At 45.2% G+C, this 17,499-nt stretch overlaps 1 protein-coding gene across 1 annotated transcript in view; it reads right to left on the minus strand.

The window, feature by feature from the left end:
• CDH4 (cadherin 4, type 1, R-cadherin (retinal)) overlaps window positions 1-17,499 on the minus strand; it is a gene marked incomplete at its 3' end in the record, with an annotated part of 450,714 nt that overhangs the window by 146,490 nt on the left and 286,725 nt on the right. Inside the window, exon 4 of the mRNA XM_009893590.1 lies at window positions 16,920-17,096. Coding sequence (XP_009891892.1) covers window positions 16,920-17,096 — 177 coding nt within the window. The remainder of the gene's footprint in view (window positions 1-16,919; window positions 17,097-17,499) is intronic.

Raw genomic sequence — 17,499 nt, forward strand, 5'->3', positions numbered from 1 at the left:
GCGCGGGGTGCTGCCCCCCGGCGAAGGCGGGGGCCCCTGCCGCTGCAGCAGCCTTGGGTGACACACGGCGGTCCTCGCCCAGCCCAGATTAATGAACAGCGGGAGTGGAAATGCTAATAATTAAGAAAAGGTTAAAATGTTCACACTGTGTGAGAATGATGCATAAAAGGATACAACTGCTAAAAATCACTGCAGCAATGCAGATTGTTTTTTCAGAAACTAAATTCCAACTGGGAATATATTAAGAACAAGAAGAAAGAAATCCTCAGAGTAGAAAACCGATGCAAAACAACGACTGAAAACCAGCCAGCTCCGTGGCACGGAGGCACTGCACACATTATCAACTAAAGCTCTATTCTGAACCAAAAGCCATTCGAAAAACAAAGTCAGAGAAACATCCAGACCTGGCAAATCCTGAAATTACTGTCTGAAAATTGTTTAATAAATGAGACATTTTTCCATATGAACAGTTTGTGTTCGAAGTAGCATTTGTCCCTTAAAACGCTCCTACTAAGAACCGGGGCCAAGTTTTCAAGGCACGCATTTAGTACAAGCAGTTATACCAGCATCACAAATGAACACCCAAGCGATCAGCTCCGCATCAATCCCGCTGCTCATCTGCACGTTCACGGGCCTCGCTCCCCTACTCACCATGTGACCCTCGTGCAAAGTTCACCCCCAAGTTTCCACAAGACTTTGCATGCAAAAATTGGAAAATTCGGTTTAGCTATCCTTTTCCTTTTTAACCCTCTCGCCCTCCCCAAAAAAGAAGAGGGCATTTCTTATTTATTAACTGCATGGTGAGGAAACTAAAACACGCCAAGAGGAATTATTTCCAGGAGTCTGCAAGGGGTTTCCTTGCACAAGTTAAGGGTGGCCCAACTTGTGCGTTTGAGAGGGATGTGCTCGCCAAGGCCCCTCTGCACTAGGGCAGGCTCCCTGAAGCCACAGCTCCAGACGTCCACAGATTTCTGGTCCTTCTGCTGCAGATAGGGTTGGTTCCGGCTGCCAACCCACATCCTGGAGGAATACCAGTCCTGCTGTCCACAGGACACACCTTCCTTCCTTTGCAGCCAGCACAGAACCCAAAATCTTGGTGAACGTGTAAAGTTCTCCTTTGCATCCCAAGGGTCAGGAGACTTTGCTGCTGCTTCACAGCAAGCACTTCAAGAGCAACAGCAACAGCAACAGCCCCGGGCTCATCTGTCTTTAACCGGTGCCTGACACGCAACCTGCTCTGGACAGGCTGGGAAATAATTTTTTTGTCTGTTTTAAAGTACATTTAAAAACAGAGAGAAGAGAAAATTATCCAATACTGATACGCTCTAAGCTTCCAGGTCAAAGCCCCAGCTTCCAGGTCAAGACCTTTCAGCTACAGGGAAGAGAACAGAGTCACGGATGCTCAGACAGCCCGTGTGCCACCCCTCCGCCTCCCAGCGTCTGCCTCCGTCCCTCCTGCCGCGTCTGGACTGGTGGACCCCGTCCCCTCTGGGCACACCAGGACTGACAGTTACAGCTCACGACAGTCTTGCACAGCCACGCGCCAACATGGTCTTCTCCATCCGCCATGGCTCTCTCCAGATACATGATTTACACAAATGATTATTTCAAATCCATCCCAGCTGATGCTCCTATACAGAAGCGGGCTTTGCTGTGTCTCCAGAATTCACTATAAACTGACCAGTAACGCACTAGGAGTGATCACGACCTGTGAATTGTACCAGACTTCCCACCTTCCCAACACCTCATCTTCCAAAATTTGGCAGTTGCGTTCTGCTACCCATGAACTGCTTTTAGCAACACCGTGTAAGGAAGAAACGTCCTATGACAAGTAGAATAGTGCCATAAAGAATAGCGATGGCCCTTCTTCAGACAAGTATGTTATTATACATTAGAGTATATGATTATCTTTTGCTGACTGTTACTTTCATATACTTGTCTGAGATTACGCACTTATCCTAAAACTTTATTTTTACATACGCAGAGAGTTAATTTCCACTCGCATAACAATTACTATTTGCAAACCACTAGTCTTGAACACAGAAACCAGCATATAAAGATTTTTCCTCAGAGATAATATTAGCATCGTACCAGGGAACACCTAAAAGGAGAGCAGGGCCTGCAGAACACGGGTCGTCCCCACCTGTCCGAGGGATTCTGTCAGCAACTGGTTCCTAATCACTGCTTTCCTAATCACCACGAATTCATCTCCCATTTGCTTGCTGCAATTATGCTATTGAAACCTGCAGGTCTGGGTTTTTTTCCCCTCCCTTACTCTAAACGGAATTCATTTTTAATGTCTACTGCAGAAGGCCAATATGATACAAAAACCCCAAACATTTCACTACTCATGCACTCTTATTCATAATATCACATCAAATTGCTGAAGTAGTACCATATGGCGCTTGAGCACCAAGCCAGAACAAGTTGTTCAGCTTGTCATAATCTCAAAAGCTGCATGAAACTTAAATAATTTCTCTATGAAGTGGAAGATCTTTGGGTTTAATACAACTCATCAGAAATGGATTCTGCATTTTCCTCCTATTATTTCCCATGTTTTCTCTGATTCACATTCCATTTTCCAGCACGAGCTATCAGTATAAGTGGCTACAACTACGGGGCTGAAAGGCTCTAAAAGCATCCTGTCCATACTTTCTCCTTGATCATTCATCATCAAATTGAATGGAAAAACATCTTTCTCAATCAGACAGATATATAATTATAAATAAAAAAAGCAAAAGCAGAAAGACTGAGTGGAAAAGATTAATGAAATCTCCCACACTTTGATTCAACCCCTAAAGCAATACCCTCAGTTGTAAAATGTCCACACTTCCACCCACGCTGTCCGGTAAGAAAACACAGCAGCCCTTTGAGAAAACTGCAGTGATGATATTTAACTGGTACGTAAGTCCAAGGAGAGACAATGTGGTGGGAATGCTCAGGGTTTCATCACAGATCGCTCTGTATTTATATTCTCAGTTCCTGGAGTCACTGCAAGTCTACCTGTTGTGGGTTTTTTTATTTTTATTTTTTTTTAATATTTCTTAGTCTCATGCCTGAGAAGAAAGGTTTGGAGCGACGTAGGCTTGGAGAGTGAAGGTGCAAGAACGGGAGACAGATGAGACTTCAGCCGACCTCACAGTTTCCAGGGATTGCGACCGACTCCTGATTTCCAAAGGCAGAGCAGCAGCGCGGGGACCACCCCAGGGGGAGAGAGCTCACGGGGACATCTTCCCGGGAACAGAAAACAGCAAAAATTAAAATGTGAAGACAGAAGTAGATAAGACCCGAAATGGAGGGACAGGAGACAGGTCTAAGGGGAGCACTGGAAATGTCGAGTCGTGAGGAGGGCAGGTATGAAGGCAACAGTATTGCTGTGGAAGGGAGAGAAGGGCATTACAGAACTCCCCAAAGGAAAGGCTTATTTTAGCTGCTGCTAAACCCGTTGAAGAATAGAAGGGACAGCACAAAATCCAGCAGAATTTCCAAGTCCTCCTTAGTGTATATGCTGGAGCCTCATTCACATATGGGATTAGGATAGGCAAGAGCGGGTGCTGAGAACCGTAGGCTGGCACAGGCGGCACAGAGACAACTACTACGCAGCCTTTTGCTTAAAATGAAAATAGAACTGGGACATGTCTTCTGGAGCTCGCATGTACTGGGAGTTTCCAGAAAAACATTTCTATAATGGTTACATATGTGATTGTTCTTTTTTCCTCAGCTATATGGAGAAAAAGTGACTTGTCACCAGCCCAAAGGGAAAAGCACTTGGCTGCATGGGGGAAGATGGGACTTGTTACATCTGTGGCTTCACAGAAGGAAAGGAATAGCTCTTTAAAAAAAGGCAAGAAGCGCAGCGAATATCTAGCATAAATAAGCGAAATGAATCCTGATGGAAAGAGATTCCTGAAAGGAATCTCCTTCCCTGATGAAAAGATAATATCAAAATACCAGAACGCTCCATGGCTGCACACGCGGTGACAGTTAACAACGGGCAGCAGCCGCCTGGCGTCCCTGCCACGGCACTGCCACCACAGCGCAGCGAGAGGACAGGACCCGGTGTCCCTGGGAGAGAGAGTCACCAGCCTCCGCCTTGAGGCACCGGGTCGTGCTGGACGCTCGGCTGTGCTCGCCGGGACGGTGACCACCGGCAGTGCTCGCACACCCCCATGGGATGGTTTGGTGGCTCTCCGCGTGCCGTGGGCCGTTTCCACCAGCTTTGCCATGCGATTCCGTCGTCTCCATCAGGCCCAGGCAGGTTTGGGGACCAGCGGGGGGTTATCACTGTCCACAAGTGTCGTTACTGCTCAGAGGTCCGTGTCTGAGCCACAGGTCTCCCTTATTCCGCATTACTGGGAAGAACTGGGAGGGCACTGGAACGGCTCCGCAGCCCCAGACCGAGGTTCGCTCCTGCCCTGCACGTTCCCACGCTGCCATGCTCCTCCTTCCAAGGGCTTTTGCCTTTAAAGTTCTGAAACAGCATAAAAAGTCAAGGAGGGCCATTCCCACTTTCCGTTTTGATTTATCCTGAGGGTGTATCTCCTGACACAGCACAGAAGAAATGGAAAACGGTCCTACGCTATAAAGATGCACACGTTAAAGGCATCTGGGCACGAGGCAGGATTTGCCAAGGCACCCATCAGCCCACAAGGGAATCTAAATAACGCGGATTAATTCTTCGCCGTGCCCGATCCTGCCCCGCACACTGCCCGAGGCGGAGGTGCACTCCCGTCACCGCGCTGCTCCCGACGCGGAGAAATACAGAAACGTGTTTGTCTCCAGAAATCCCCCGCAAGGCACGGCAGCGCTCTCACCCCCACCTTTGAGGGCGGCGATGTGGGCAAGGCGGGCGAGTGCCGGGACCGCAGGCTGAGCCCACGCCGCCCCTGGGGCAGAGGCACGCTCCGCTCTGCCCGGCCGCGCTGGGCGCTGAGCCCCGCCACGGGTCAGGGTCCCAGAGGGGCGATGGGGGGAATTAGAGGACGGCGGGAGCAGAAGGGGTCTGGAGAGCCACACACAGCCCCACCACGTGCAGCCTTCCCCTGCCCCTGGCCCCAGCCGGTCCCGTTCGTGGCTCTTAATAAATACAGCATCTCCAAGAACTAAGAATTTTTTAAAGCCTGGACAGGGTAAAAAGGAGAAAACAGAATAAAATATTTAATATGAGCTGCTTTGACACGCCTTGGTGTAGGTCTTCTATCAGCACAGCCTCAAGGCAACGTTCCAAGCGGTCCGCAGAAACACGGAGCCAGCCTCACCGGCATCAACAGCTCAGACAACACAACATTTTAGGTTATGTTAAATGATGCATTGAAAGCACCTTATCCCAGAGAAGAAAAAAGGAAATGAAAAAGATGTTGTGTGCAATTAGCAGTTCCCTTTGATGAATCCTTTCCAATGCTCCCACCTTTTTGCCAATACTCCGTTTCCTGAAGAATGATTTTGATGGAGCCAACACAGGCAGAACTTCAGAACAGGATTAGAAGAGAGAAGATGAATTGTGAGTGACAGCACCCATTAACCTGGGCCAGAAAACTCTCCCCAATCTGCATTAACTCCTCAAATGCCCAGTGCAGTTGCAGTAGAGACCGATGCAAAGGGAAACTCAAGTTTCCCTCACTTCAGGATCATACCATTCAGCATTTCTTCTCTTCTTTCAAGAATATACACACTCAGTGCTCAGTACTTATGAATACCCTCTATCCAATTAATACCCCATTAAGCCGCACGCCCGCAGTGACTTTATCCTCAGACCACTGTACGGTAGCTTTTAACTCCATAATACCCTGGCATTATTACCATATTAGACTACAAGGGATTGATCCAAAGCTCACGGAGGTTAATGAGGGCTCATTAAACTTTGAATTAGGCCCTAACCGCTCAGCAAACATGAAGTGAAGTGGAACAGCACGTGTCAGATAAGATGACAGAGGGCGTAGCAAACTTTAAGGCGAAATATTGAACGCGGATCATGCCAAAGGCAGGCGGTAACGGGGAGTGTGTGCGGAAAGCAGCCGCGGGAAGGCATTGTGATCACGATACACCCGATATCCAGCAGGACAGAGTTGTGCCTATACGAAGGGATATTGCCTGGTCTGGCTCTGATGCGATTTTGTCATCAGATGGTTAGACATAGCATAATATTGACACTATGGCTTTCCTTCAGATTTTAGTTTTGAATTTCAGCTGGAGAGTATGATACTAGAGACTTGAAATCAGTATGACTCCTTCCCTAATTACTGATTAATCAAGAGCTAAGGTTGCTTACATAAAGAGTCATGGGGAGAAGGAGGAAGTCTCATTAAGAACAAGAGATTAAAAAAAAAAAGAAGGGAGGGGGACATTTAGCAACTGGATAGATACAGAAAGAGAAGAAAAAGAGCTGATTTCCTAATAGCATGTTATACCTGAACGTTAAATTTTGTATTCATGTCTAATTAAAAAATTATAAGAAAACGTTTCAATACTGGCAGACACCATGGGTTATGGTTCAAAAGGAATAACAGAAAGTTTTTTTCTTTTAACAACTTCAGAAATACATATATGTTGTGTCATTCTGTCCCTCAGGTGCTCAAAAGATACAGCAGCTGTTACATAAATTTTGAATTGCCTTTTCCTTTAGTATACAAAAATCTGCGCCATAAACATAACACCGTCTGAAAAATATTCGGTAAACCCAGACAGTTGTTGGAAATACTTCCTCCGATATTTAAATTCCTCTCTTAACAGGAGTTTCCCTGCAAAAACAGATGCTAACGAACAGTGTTTTTGCCATCAAGCTGAATGTGAACGCTTCGGTGCAGCGTTTTCTTTTTTCCATGGAGACATTAGAGGGTGCGTTTCCCATCACTGAAAGAAAACTGCCACCTTGCTTCTCAATTCTCTGCTTTCAAATAATAAATAAGTGCTATAATCTTCCGTAAAAGATTTATGCTCTGATGATGTCTGATTCTTCTACTCTAATTTCTTTTTGTTAGATGCAGTTGAATGCCATTTACTGGTAAGTAAATTGTGTCATCACTTCACCGCAAACCACGCCACTGACAACGTAGGTTGGCCGAACACTTATTTTTGTTTTCAACTCACAGAAATCCCTTCAGAGGGCTGTGAATTAACCAGCAACACTTGTTAGTGCAGAACCTTCATCTTAATGTCTTTCCCTCTCGCTACTAATACGCTCCCTTCCGCGACGTTACCTCAGAAATACCTCCGGACAGCTCACACCGCGGTCAGAACCTCTGAGGGGCAAACCACGGGCCCGATGTCCAGTGCTTTCACCACACAAACCCCAACTTTCATTTCTTGGACAGAAACAAGCCCACACAGCCTTTCTCCTTCCTTAAACTACCCCACCTTTTACGACAATAAAATGACCTTATTTCCTTAAATAAATGGTATAGCTCACAAAGCTTTGAAGCACAGATCAAACAAATAACTCAACCTGAACGGGCTATAAACCCGAGCACAGGCGCAAAAACCTCCTCAGGTCACGTAATGTTTTGATTAAAACGAGTGGAGAACACGAGTGAAAAAAAGGAGTCGGGAAGGTGAACTGCCCCAGCGATGCCCACAGCGCTACCGCATTTAAGGGTCTGTTAATATTTCCACTCGGAGCTTGTGGTTTTAGGGGTTTGTAACTTGAGCGACAGAGGGTTAGTCCTGCTCTCCAAAACTCGGTCCCCAAAGTGGAATTCTTCAGGCAAAGCTTTGCGAGGGGAGGCCATGCCCAGGTGGTTCGTTAGGACAAGGCTGAACACTGCATGACTTTTTTTCCGGCTGCATCTCATATATATGCACATATATATATACACACACACACAGACACCTCCCAGAAAGCACGCACGGACCCGAGGCAGGGAAGAGAGCCCTTACCCGTGTTACCTGGAAGTCTTCTGAAGCACCACCTTACTGCCATAACAGCTTTTTTGTGTCCTTAGTTTCCAGTCACTGAATAGACTCAGAAGAGCCACTGGAGCTACTTTAAGGCTCAAATTTAGGCACGTACTTAAAATCTCTGCTGAACAAGGGCCAAAACGTTCAGTACCATCTGCAGATACCCAAACTGCCTTGGGCAAAATGTTTCCCTTAATATAATCCAAGGTTTTGTTTGTTTGTTTTTAAGTTGTCTAACTGTTCAGATAGGAGGAAAATGTCCTTTAAATTAAGGAAATTAGCAACAAATAGGACTGTTATTAAAATATAATAATTATTAAAAATATGGTAAGGGCTACGGAAAAGAACAAATTGCAAAGAAACGGGGCCCTTAATGAAACTGGTAAACTGCTGCACATCCACTCTCTGCTGCCCCATCATCTAACCACGGCTTACACCTCTCATCACGCTGCATTAGCGACAGATGAGAAAGGATTTAGATGGTGACACCTTTATCACTGAAAATCTCAGCAGTTATAAATAAAACAATTAACTGCAGCAGCGAAAGCTTAAAATTAGCTCAAGAGTAAATTCTCTAAAATCTTACAAGCTGACATCTGAAATTCTGAGGTGCTGAATTTAATTCTTCAGCGGTGCAGACTAGCAAGAACATATGCAACAGTAAGGAAAGAAAAAGCGTGGATGGGTTTTTTGCTTCCTATCTCGTTCCAGGCTGATACAGTGAATTGCAGCAGCAGCCTAGCTGTCAGGGTTATATCTGCACCATCATTCTGCAAATCCAAACTCACACCCACACAGCGCCACTGTGTCTTCGGGACTCCATTTCAACTCATCAAGGAAGCCAAATCCCACAGTAACCTATTACTAATGTGGGTGATGAGTGTTAAATAATGAACTACTGCAGCAAAGAGGCAGATTGCGAGTTCTTTGTCTCTGCTCGTGTCTCAGCTTTTTTCATTATTACTATTTTTCTTTGGAAAAGGCATGAGCAAAACCAAACCTTTTTTCTTAGCAAATTAACCCACTGTTTTTGTGTACACTCTGTCTTTACAGATTTTCAATAGCTTTCGGGAGCCGTGTACATTAGCTCTGACTATGCCTTCCTGCCTTTGCCTCTACACATAATGACAGCCATACCGCGCGGCTATTACAGTTATCTCACTTTCTGGAGAGGATGGGGATGTAATGATATGTTGCAATATGTGCAATGGGGTATTACAGCTAAATACTCTTCGCAGTGATTGATGAACTATTTTGCAGTGTGCCTGGTACGACAGTTCAAGGCGAGGGGTACTTATCCTTCTGTGCTTCCTCCGGGGTGAACCCGGAGCGGGAGCGAGGAGGTAAGGGCTGGAGGGGGGTGGTGGTGGAGGAACCAACCCAGACCCGGCGGAGAGAAGGAGCTGCTGCTCAGTCCCTGGGTGGTGGCAGAGAAGCACCTTTGCATCACCGTGAAAGCAAGCCTGTACACTAGCAGAGCTGATGCACAGGCGTAGCAGCTGAACCCACACATGAAATGAGGTGACTGAATATAACCATCAGCAAAAGATTTCTGAATACTCGATAAAAAACGAGTCCATTATGAGATTCTTCCAATAACCCAAGGACAGGCCCAGATGCCGATAACCAGAGAGTGCTGCTCATGGCCATGGCAACAGCTCTGCGGTCTTGAACAAAGCCACTCATCTTTACCGCCTCGGCTTCTTATTTGTGAAAGAAAGACAATCCTCACTTACACAAAGAGGTTAAAAAGATCAGATCCTGTACAGAAAAATACCTAAGCAAAGACTGTATGGATCTAACTTACAATTTTTCTTTAACAGTTAGCAGTTGGTGGTAGGGTCACAAATACCTGCTCATATATTCCACCCCAGTGCCTCATGGGGACGCTGAATGACTGAAAACCAGTTTAAAACATTGTAAGTGAGGTCGGACCAAAGGTCTGTTTTCCCAGTGCCCTGTCGGTTTGACTCACTGCACCCCAGACTTTCGCTGTCCTTCGTTCTTCATAACTTCTCCATTTTCCAATCTTGCAAAATTGGTACCTACACGGTGGCTTTCCTTTCTAGCAATGTATTAACACAAATCGGACTGGGGTTGGTACCAACAGTAGGTAACCATCCATGTGCATGGATATAAGTTTTAAGACACCAAATGCCAAGCACAAACACCGATCCTCTAATGACGGCACCTCGACCCCGATCCGACTAACCCGTACTACGAACAATCAACGAAAAAAGTAACATCCTGAGATTCTGATTAAACTTGAAAAAAAACCACCCAGAAGTATCATCAATGAATTTTGAGACTTCTGAAATTCCCTGCTGATACCTCCCGATCAGAGTGGGAGCAGTCTCATCGCTGCCAACGGCTTCTGAGAATCTGTTTTCACGTTGTGTGGGAAATTAAAAATTGGTTCCATTTCTTTCATGCAACTGGGACTATATTTGATGGAAATTTATCACTTCCAAATCACATGGCATTTTATGATTTAGCGGGTTTTTATTATTTAGCAGGGCTTTTTTCCACTCCTGTTACTATTCCCAAAGCATCCTGGAAAATGGCAAAATCTCAAGGGCAGTATTTTTAGCTGAACTGGGCAACGGGAGCCCTTGGTATTTGTCTGCAAAGTGTCAATCACCTCAAAATCCCAACCTCACTTACGACGGTTCTCCTTCAGTAAGTAACAAGGCCGGGCTGGCAAAATGAAATTCTTCAGTAATACACCGACAAACTCAGAACCACAAAGCACCAAATTCCCCCTCGGTCTGGATTTGAATGCATAAATAAATAAAGCTCTTGCATTTATTTCTGCTAGGAGATTGTAGTATTCCATTCTGCAATTACGGAAAAATGCAGAGCGCAGGCAAGATTTAGCGTCTGAGTTTTTGCTGCAAGACTTATGTCAGTAGAAAGGCATTTGTGCTCTTGGGAATCAAAGTGAGATTCACCCATTTGTGGCAGGTGTTTTAAGCACTCAGCCTAACAATCTACCCACGCATGGCACTACAGCAATTCAACGACTAAATTAAATCTCTGAATATTAAATTAATGATGGAAATCTAAAATATTAATATATTCTAATTGAATATTCTCCGATAAATTATCTAGGCATTCTCAGCAATTTGATTTTACTTTCATTTCTTAAGGAACTTTCAGCTGCATAAATACAGCTATTAAAGCAATTCAAAAAGGGAACATTTTCTGCTCAGACAAGAGAACTCTAAACACAAAGAATCTAAAAATTTCTTTCATATGATTGATTAAATCATAGAGCCCAAGACAGCTGAATCATTAAATGACTGCTTTCCTTCAGTCCCTCTGGCTTTAGCAAGGACAATATAAATTCCCCATGGGTCTGAATACAAGGAAATACAATATGTATAATTACAGTATAGGCTTGAATGCTGTTGTAAGAGAATTTCAAATGGAGCGTTTATGCTGTAGCTGCACTTTTCAATCCATAACGCTGTACGTGCGTGTGCGTGTAAAGCCCACTGAGCGCTGGGCATCTGCTTTCCTCGACCTAGATTCCCAAATGGCACGTGCTGGTGTAGCCCCACCAGCTTTGGCAGAGACACATGAATTTACAGCAGGATCCGGCCCTTCTATTTCTATGCAACGATGGAGATCGACAGCGACATCTTCACGCGCCAGCGAGAGGGCAAACAAAGGAATGTAGTTTGAGGAATTTATAGATTGTGGTATATGTTTAGGAACCTGATTTAAACTGCAAGTTTATAAGAAATTTCAGATGGACATGTCAAGAAAGTAGCGGTGTGTCATATTTCCCTCTCCCCGTTCATTCCCAGTGTTCCCAGTCCTGGTTTGGTAACCCACACACAGGGCACAGACCAGTACCAGAGCCAAGACCATTGCAAGACCAATGCTTAATGAATCATTTTCCTGCTAATCCTTCACTCTTTGGTGTCAGGCTGGTTTGTGGCGTGATATCACAGTCAAGACTGAGGAGCGGTTGCCACCTACATCCTTCAACTGCCTTTCAAAGAAGGGCTGTGCCTCCACAGAGAACGCAGCACGCAGCGTCCCACCTCCTCTCCACCCTCCAGGCCTGCTCCTTATCTCTCTCTGGCTGTCACAATAAAGACCAAATCGCCTAATTTCTGAATTTCAGCTGGTGATGCTCACAGGGTACCAAAGATGAGATGTACTGAGAGCCAGAATGAGCAATTACGGGTTTTTTTGTGGTTGGTCAGGCAAAAGAAACACCTGTTCCCACGAAGAACAAGGAAGCTCTAGGCCTATTTGTAATCAAGGCTGTCCACGTCTCTCTCAGGAAAAGTAGGGTCTGATGTCCTTTGGGAAGCATTTGCAAGGCCTTTTCTCAACAAACCCTCTCTCACCACAGACAGATGCCATCTGTCTTGCAGCTGGGAGCTAATGGATTCTGAACTGCCAATTTCACAGCAGTAAGCAACGCGGCTGAGAGAGGAGGCATGAGGGACTTCCTACAACAAAACTGTTTAAACCAGTGCAAAGGTGCCTGCCGAAATAGCCGTGATGAGCAAAGGAAATGGCAATATTGAGGGCTGATGGTCCAAGCCGGCGGGGATTTCACAGCTCAGTATCTCATGTGTATCTCCAACACCGGGATTTTAGACTTTTGGAGAACCGTCTCACTGCACCTATTTCCCGCGCTGCGGCACACAAATAGGCTGTGGAGCTCTTGAGTGTGCTATCAACTTTTGTCATAGTAAGTATCCAATTTCACCGTAAAGCTTAAGATGTGCTAAACCCACCCATGAATCCACCACGGGGTTTTCCGGTGTGCTAAGAAGAGCCCTCTGCTCCATTAACATGCACCGTGCCGCACGAAACCCCACCAATCAACGACACCTCTGCTAAGAAGCAACGCAAGAGTCTTCAGGTATATTATATTCCGCCAACTTTCCAAACCACTTCAGGACTTTCTGATTAAATTTACATAAAATGCATCCTTCCCTCTTATTCCCTGTTATACACATTAGATTATGTCTAGTATTCTTGTGTCTGAGATCACCAGCGCTCGGAGACGAGAGAGCATGCTGTGCCCGCAGCACGCAATCAAGGCAGCTTGTGAGAGCACCAAGATCCTGCCTCGGTCATCCTCAGTGGATTTTCGTGCTGGTGTAATGAGATCGAACAAGTTGTTTATTGTAAGAGATCTAATGGGCAAATACCACATTTTTCAGTTCCAAATTTAATAAGGCAAGCTGGAAGAATTAGGGTCTATGCAGATCAAGTTAGAGACAGGCGGCTCATATGAGCTCTAGAAAGGTCGTGGAGATAAAAGTTGCAAGTTTGGAGCATTCACGGAGGTGAACATGGTTGCGGAGACAGAGAAGATCATTATCTATGCATGCCATGACCAAAGGCCGGTCCTGCACAAGACTGTTCGTCTTTTAAATGAACGATTCTCACGCAGCCCAGTGAGACGGGCCAAGACTCCAGCCTTGAAGGCTCACTCCAGATTCCCGTTAGAAGGAGCTGGAGACTTGCATGTGGATCCAACACGGAGATACTTTCTGAAGTTCAAAAGAGGATGAAATACAAGATTAGCTGATAGGCAATTAGATAATAGATAATTAAGAATCAGCTACATGTGTAGCTAAAAAGATGCGTTGGTGAGAAAATAGATGGTGCTCAGCAAGGGCACAACTATTTAATATATTATCTTAGTTGATCAGTGTGCCTGCATGAGTCATCTGCTTGGAGAAGGAGGGGATTTCATATTGTTTTTGTATTTTTAATAGGCATTTTTATGGACCTCATAGTTATAATAATGAGAGTACCTGATAATTAGTAATGAAATTATACTCACTACAGTAAAATATTTCACAGCATGTAAAATATTATTCCTAATACAAAGGTGGAAGTGAAGCACAAGGAAATTAAACCCAATAAATGTTTGCAAAATAAATAAGCATGTATCAATAGAATTTGATAACTGTTTTCTCAGCTCAAAGACAAAACCAAAATTTGCAGAACATTTTTTATACCAAGAAAAATTATTCTTAGCTTATACACATCAGATGTTTATTTAAACTCTTTGAGGAATAAGTAAATCTTTTCAGCAGCCAAAACTAATCAGAAATTCCTATTATTATTTTTTACATATTATTTTTCTGAAATACATTTCCTAGTTAGTGCGGTTGATGCATATGAACAGACACGGATGTTCCTTTGAAAGAAAAAACCCTGTAATTAACAGAGGGTTTTTTGGCAGGGATAATTTTGTGACGTCTTCCTCTTTTCTTTTTTTTTCTAAAAACTTTTCATTTACTGTATTTTATCAGAATGAAATGGTTTAATGAGCAGAGAATTATAGTTGATCCCAGCTGAACCAGATAGGGCTGCGTTTCGAGGTATGTGGCTCCCATCAAGCTGCATTCACCTTTGCTATGATTTGAACTTCATTCAGGCACAGCCTTGCTAAAAATACTGACAAGTAACTAATCAACTTCCATAAAATGGAATTTTTACCTTCACAATAGGAAGCAGGAGTAGGAGGGAACCCGAAAGATTTGCCTATGCATTTCAAATTAGCCTGACCTATAAAAACGCAAACAGCGAGTGGTACTACGAAAATGTACATCTGGTAGGGCTTTTGGTTTTTTAATATTCAGATTTTCCATGCCAGCCCTCCCTCTCCTTGGAGGTAACCAGAACCAAAGGCAGCATAATGGAGGGACCGGTCTCCATTAGTTATACCTATAAATCGCAAGCTGAAGCAGGGCTCTCCGGACTGAGAAAAGTTCAGCGTCCGGGTACTGGCATCAGGTTTGAACGCTTTATGTAAAGTAGCAGAGAAAACCGTGACAGACGTCCTTCCGTACAAACGGGACCGGAGCTGTAACTTCACATGTGCATTTCTAGCTCCAGTTTGGGAGCAGATGGACACAAAAATACTCAGTGCCCAATGAGCGAAAGCATGGGAAATCAGATCAAAACTGTTACCTAGATCTAGGAGACAGCAGAATGCTCCAGGGCAATCTGAAGATTATGTGGATGGAAATAATCAGATAGTGCTGGTCTTTGAAGACGTTGATTTGTCCTATTCTGGATAATTACAGAGCAAAGTCTAACTGGGGAGGCTGTAACCCCTGCTAGGGATCACCCAAGCCTCACGTTCGGGGGCCAGATGCTGCGGATGAGCAGGAACTCAACCCAAGCCTGAAACATCGGGGGTCTCACGCTTAACCGAGCTGCGCTCTTTGTACCATCTTCCCTGTCGGTACGATACTTTCTGTATTGTCAGGTGAAAAGGAAAGCAGCCCGTTGTAAGCCATTCCTTTCTTTCCCGCCCCACTTTTTCCTTCATTTTCAGTGTTTCCTCTGGCATCTGTATTTAAAAGCTGCAATGGAATATATTGCTGAAAATCTGGGAGCTCTGTGTTTCCCTCAGCTGGGCGATCTTTCCAAGGTTATCGGTAGCTTAAGTGATGAATATAAATTCTTCTGTACCTATATAAAATTTATTATTTGTCACTTTCATTACTACTGGAGTTTTGCATTCTTGAGTCCTGTTTCATCTGCAGACTGTAGGGGGAAAATGTGCCACGGAGACTTCAGTCCTTATAAATCAGCGAATTTGCCATGGTAAGCTGGTGCCAAGTTGTCCTCTCGCTGACTAGTCATAGCTCAAAAGAAATCAGCAGGGAGTGGGACAGGGCATAAGTTCATTTTGCAAATACTCTGCTTATTTTTCACAGGAATTCTTGGCTTAATCTAAATTATTAATCAATAATTTGGATTTAGGAAGATATTTTTGACACATTAGGTTATTCTCCTCTTCAGACACTTCTTCAGCTTAGCAGGACAACACATTAACTGGTGACTCCATAGCCAGCACTGCTGACCACACAGACTCCTTGGCTTCCCCCCTGTTTTTCCAGGACAGACAGAACGATATTTGCCACCTGCTACTTTTTTATTCCTTGTCATATAGTTCCCTAATTGCATAAAGAAATGACACCAACAGATCAAGTTTACCCAGTACTTGGTGAAATGGGAACATGCACCTTCAGTCACCGCATGAGTCATTGCAAAGTTCATCTGAACTTCACAAAGGCTCGTCAAGCTCCTTTCTTCCTCCCAGACATGGGCTGTGCAGAAGAGTATCAGCTAATCAGTGTGAAACAGGTAATGATGACAACTCATTTGAATCCGGGCACTGTTTCAAGAGGACTAGGTGAACTTCCTGAGAAGGGATGCCACTGACACTCCACTGTTGCTCAAAACAACTTCTGAAATTTTATAATTGTTGCCACTTGCTTCCAAGGGAAGAGTTGAAAAAGTCGGCCCGGGAATTCTTTTTTTACAGCTGATCTTTCTACCGCTCTAAAAACTGAAACCGGCACCCGCAAGAGGAACAGCAACATGTATTTGTATTTTGCTAAGGCTTATCAACAGCAATAATATATCCACCAAATGTGTCTGTCAAAGGCCCCTTTTCCCTTCTTTTTCTTTTCCTGTCATCCAATAATCATCACAGAAACCCCACATGGGTAAACTTGATCCCAGAGATCATCCTTGTAAAGAAAGAAACCAGCAACATACAGAGGACGAGGGATCCATCTGCGGCGGCGGCAGACAGCCAACCGCCCCCAGCCCCGCTGCGCATCTGTACCGGGCTCTGCGGGGGCAGGCGCGGACGCGGCACCCCCTCCCCGCTGGGTGTCACCGAGCCCGGCTTCACACCTGCAGCCCTTCTCTGGATGAGAGCGTGGGCAAAGTGCCATCTTGGCAGCAACGCCAGCGTCTCTCGAGGGACTGGCTGGAAGGAGGCGATTAGGCTGCCGTACAGCTGGAGGAGGGAAATTTGGGGCGAGTCGCTTTGGAAAAGGAGCGCTTCAGCGATGTGTAAAAGGCAACTTTTCTCGCGCGAGGGAGGAGGAGCAGAGAGCCCGTGCTTGGAGCCAGACGGCCCGTGCGTGAGCTTGGACCACACCTACCGCTTCACTAGACCCACTGCAAGATGACCATCAGTAGTATTATTACTATTTCTATTACTTTTTTTAACTTACTCGAACGAGCTGCTGCGGAAAGGGTCCTCTGGAGTTCTCCGGCACGTTGATGGGCGGGATGACCCAGTCTCGCTTTTGCCGCCGCAGGCCGTTAGCGCTCTGATGCTGGTGCCACGGGAGCAGAGTGTCACTTTGCTGCTGCGCCAGTTCGCCGGGCACCACCCTCCTTCCTTTGGGCTGTTTCGGAAACAAGAAAGCAAAACCAGTTAGTTTCTTCCTCGTTTCTCAGGACTTCTCCCAATAGCAGCCCTTCCACAGTCACATGTGACTGTGAAAATAATTGTTATTAACATGACATATTTCTGCATCACAAGGACAAAATAGGCTTTACTGGCAACTCTGCTGCCACTTCATTTGCACCAATACATGCAGCCGTCACTCTCAAATCAGGATGCCTCCCAGAATATATCGTCTTCATTACACCGGCTGCAGGGAGCTTTAGTGGCACATTGGGGTAAAGAAGTTTCTGCAAGTTTCTAGTAAATGCAACCTACCAGAACACACAAAAAAAGAAGATTCCTTGACAGCCCGTGCCATGGGCCCAGTTTTATAGTACGAAGCTACCCCGCGCCTCGGCATT

The sequence above is a fragment of the Charadrius vociferus genome, unplaced genomic scaffold, assembly GCF_000708025.1.
Source record: "Charadrius vociferus isolate BGI_N301 unplaced genomic scaffold, ASM70802v2 scaffold259, whole genome shotgun sequence".
NCBI lineage: Eukaryota > Metazoa > Chordata > Aves > Charadriiformes > Charadriidae > Charadrius > Charadrius vociferus.